Here is a 4,480-nt window from a genome sequence, read left to right on the forward strand (position 1 = left end):
TGCAGCAGCTGGAGATGCAGCAGCTGGGGCGGCAGCAGGTAGGCTGGCAGCACACGGACTGGCAGCACTGGGGCCTGCAGGAGCTAGACACACAGCAGCTGGGGCGGCAGCACTGGGTCCTGCAGCAGGTGGTCTGGCAGCAGCTGGGGCGGCAGCAGCTAGAGATGCAGCAGGAAGGGCGGCAACAGGTGGGTTGGCAGCACTGGGGCCTGCAGCAGCTGGAGATGCAGCAGCTGGGGCGGCAGCAGGTGGGCCTGCAGCAGGTGGTCTGGCAGCAGTTGGGGCGGCAGCAGGTGTCCTGGCCACAGCCCTGGTCAGAGCAGACGGACCCACAACAGGAGTTGCACATGGTGTCGGAGGGTGGAGGTTCTGAGTGTTTGTCCAGGAGAGTGAAGCTCTTGGGTGTGAAGATCTTCTTGGTCCCATCCCCTTTTATATCCCTCCGAAGGCCTGTTGCTATGTCATTATTTCCTTGTTATTATTTACGCTGCTGGAAAACTTAATCATTTAATTACATAAGTGTAAGTAAGTACTCCAAAATAGAGAAAATAGCACATTCCCTCTTCCTGGTAGGTTCTTGTGTTTCCAATTGACACATTTGTCACAGTTCTTCCTCAGTGGGTATGACCTTTGCCTCTGGCCATTGCAGTGTCTTTTATGACACACTAGTCACATGCCCACTTGGACATTTTGCTTTTCTTGACTGTGACATTTTCTTCTATCTGTATGTTGGTCCCTGCAAAATGTGGAGGGCAGTTTTCACGAACGTATCTTTTGTTGCTAAAGAATGTTCTAGTCAGGTGAAATGCTGGAAAGGAAATAGAAGGAAAGACTCATTTGGAGGGAGGATGTTCCATCTGTAATGAGGAAGACGGTGGTGCTGTGCGGGCATCTTGGATGTTCAGGGAGATGGTGAGAACTCAGGGAAGTTCTAAATTCTGGTTCAGATCTTATTCCACGGTCTGAGGCAGAAGCATTTAGTAATGACTCACTGCTTGTCAGAAGTAAATGCACATTTTGCCGTTTGTTTTCCAGGATAGGCATTAAAGGCAGGAAGTTTTGATTTATCTCTTGATCATCAAAATTGTACAATGGGTTTTTCATTCACAAAAGCACCTGCCATATGCAAACAATAACTAAACCTTCAATAGTATGTATCCAAGTTGTATGTATCTGAGACATTCCCCTGCGTGCTCTGGGTATGGAACAGATACAATCTCATCTCTTTTCTGCAGGTACTTCAATAAGCACATGCAAAGGAAACAGAGTCTGGCAAAAACTAAAATCATTACAATTATTTTCATTAAACAACTAAAATCCAAACAACCCCAGTTTATGTGTATCACTTGCGAAGTGTTCACGAACTACCAGACATTGCACTAAATATTTTGTGTTTATTTTGTCTTGATCTTTACTACAAGTAGTATATGTTCTTATTACTCTTTTAGTGGAAGACTCAAAGGAACCACAAAAGGGGCTAAACAAACAAAAAGAGCACTCATTCAAGATTAAGCAGAAAGCAAGCTTAATATGTCTTAGTGTAGCCAAGAAAGAGGTGAAAAATAAAACTTAAAAGCCTTACTGACACTGTTTCATTCTCTTGGAATGTTTCTTCTTTCTTGGTCACTCCGCGAACTCCGACTCATTTGTCAAAACCCAATTAAAATGTTTCCTCCTTAATGATATCTTTCTTGATAAACTACTCCATTGATGTTTAATTATTCCATGCATTGTGCTCCTAATTTGACACATTCTACTGTATCATAGTCACTTACACCTGTCATTCCCCCAGGTGCAACACAAATACCTTGAAAGCATGGCCTGTGGCATTTATTTTTGTTACCATGGTGCTGAGCGCAAGGATGGTAGAGGAAGAGAGAGAGGACACTGGTCTTAAATGTTTGCTGATGACATAGAGGCAGATAATGGTCCTTTGAATATATATATATATATATATATATTTCGACTTCTGAAGACAAGAGGGGAAGACATTCCAAACAAAGGGCTCATAGTTCCATTTGAGGAAAAATCCATTTGCTTATTTGGTAAGTAACCTGTCATTTGGTATGTGGAAATTTATGGAAGCTAAGATTTGATTTATAGAATGAGACTTGTTTACAGATAAGTATGAATACTGTGCTTAGCATACATGTCTGTATTCACACAGGAAAAAGAGAGCAAGGAGGCAAACACCAAATGGTAACACTGGTTCGCCCTTACCTCTTGACTTTCCAATTTTACTCTTATTGCTAGAAATAATCGCTATGACCAGTTTGATATCAATCTGCTGAAAATATTTGCTGAGGATGTATTGTCTTAGCTTGAAATCTACCCAGTGCAGACCCTAAGACAAAGACTTGGGTGCAAGTAGTTTCCTTGGGGGAAGAGTCCCAGGAAGCACAAGTGAGGAGGCTGGAAAGTCATACAGGAAAGGAAGAAAACTCCAAACATTTTTGTGTTAATAGTAAAGTTACCACTGTAGGCAGCAAGGAGACCAACCATAGGGACATGCCTGAGACTGGAGGCATTTGACTTCCATGATTGTATGCCCAGAAAATCTGAAAGCATCAACTGAGTATTGGCATTAGCCATGAGGTCAGATAAAAGACAAACATACACAAGCCAATAGATTTTTGTCTACACTAGCGATAATCTTCTATAAAATACAGTGGAAAAAATGTACTTAAAATTCTCATCCATAAATATAAAAATACATAAATAAGTCTGCCTAGCAATATACTTGGCCTGTATGGAGGAAAGTGTTAATATTTCCTGAAGGACATAAAATAATTTTTGAATAAATGTCAGAACAAGAAATATACAACTAAAGCCAGGTTTGTGAATAAGTACAAACATATGATACTTCCTTAATAAGGTTGTATCTCTATTTGTAATAAGAGGTCTCAAATGGGATTGGCAATGGCTATGGTGGGAAACCTACTTTTGGTTACATTCTGTTGTATTGCTTAAATTTTTGAAAAAGTTTTTTTGTGTAAATGATATAAAAATCCTTAGAAACGGATAAGTGTGATTTATATAAAATTCACTCTTTTCTCTGTAGATTCCATTAACTGTTTTCTGCTGTTCTGTTTATATTTCTGTTTCTGTCATGCACTAAAAGGTTAAAAGCAAAAAGCACATCAGTCAATCATTTCAGCTCTCAAATTAGCTATTATGAATTTCTTTCTTTTTTTTTTTTTTGGTAGTCTACTAAGGAAACTTTCTTTTATTTTTATTTTTTTTCTTCTTTTAATTTTTTTTTTAATTGTGGGGTACAATTCAGGGCTAGGTATACAAATATTCACCATGCAGGTATCCTTATCAATGAAGTGTGCCGTCCACTGCCCCAGGCAGATATCGACTACTGTCAATCCCACCCCTCACCCCACAGTTTCTCACCACTTTCAATCCTTTTCTTGTAGTAATATGGTAGTTGTTCAAGGTCCACTTATGAGTGAGAACATGTGATTCTCAGTTCTTTGTTTCTGTGAGAGATCACTCAGTATTATAAACTCTAATTCCATCCAACTTGCTGCATTCATGATTTTGTTCTTCTTTATGGCTGCGTAGTATTTCATTGTGTATATGTACCACATTTTTTTAATCCAGTCCCCTTTTGATAGATAGCACTGGCACATGACCATGAGAAGAAAATACACAGACTTCGCTAAACCATCTATTAGCTTCTTTTATTGGTGAAAAAAAAACCTCTAACAGATGATATTTTAAAAGGAGATGAATCATGTTCAGTCTTTCCAAAACTTTTCACCTGTTATAATATTCATGGATACTCTATGATTTCAGTTCTTTTTTTCCTAAAGACTACAAAATGATTAGTTGATTTACCTAAGACCGGAAATATTTTTCTAGGGAAAACTAGATAGTGAGCAATGTCAGTTGGCTTCTGTTGGAAGGCTGACTTGTGTCTGCTGTCTGTCCTACAGGTTTGGGCAAAATAAAATTACCCAGGACCCAAATATAAACCCTTTTAATAAAAGAGAATAAAAATCACATTCAACTTTCAGTGCCAATAGAATAGAGGTTTATTTTGATACATGGGATTAACAAGGCTCAAAAAACTTTGCAAAATACTATAAGGGAGAGACTTAATTGGATTTCAATGTTGGAGGGGTTAAAATCTGTGTCCCAATGAGTGGTGGAAGAAATCTTCAAATTCTTCAACCATGATGAATGGATGTCCCCAGGGCAAAAGGGATAAACCTGGGGGATAGCTTGTCAATTTATTTGGAGAGTCTCAGTGAATTCTTTTGGAAGGCAGGGAGTTTGGATGGAAGTAAGAATGCAGGCACAGAATTCCTAAGGGAGAGTTTGCTTATGGGACTCAGAAAAATATTCTTGAGTGCTCCGCATTTCAAAAACAAGGATCTTCATCTGAGAGGAAGGAGGCAAGATAGAGAGGGGTATGTTCAAGGCAGAGATTTAGCAGCAGGGGGAGGCGCAGCACATGGGGCGGGGGCAG

General features: G+C 39.7%; 1 protein-coding gene across 4 annotated transcripts in view; it reads right to left on the reverse strand.

The window, feature by feature from the left end:
- Window positions 1–4,480, reverse strand: part of LOC103266868 (keratin-associated protein 4-6-like) — a 5,553-nt gene that overhangs the window by 371 nt on the left and 702 nt on the right. Inside the window, exon 2 of one of the 4 annotated variants that reach the window (XM_008064495.1) lies at window positions 25–209. In XM_008064495.1, coding sequence (XP_008062686.1) covers window positions 25–209 — 185 coding nt within the window. Of the gene's footprint in view, window positions 1–2; window positions 350–4,440 lie in introns of those variants that run through there. The other 3 variants (XM_008064496.1, XM_021715760.1, XM_021715759.1) reach the window with 3 other exon arrangements.

The sequence above is a fragment of the Carlito syrichta genome, unplaced genomic scaffold, assembly GCF_000164805.1.
Source record: "Carlito syrichta isolate Samal-C Ts95f unplaced genomic scaffold, Tarsius_syrichta-2.0.1 Scaffold307480, whole genome shotgun sequence".
In the NCBI taxonomy this organism is placed as follows: domain Eukaryota; kingdom Metazoa; phylum Chordata; class Mammalia; order Primates; family Tarsiidae; genus Carlito; species Carlito syrichta.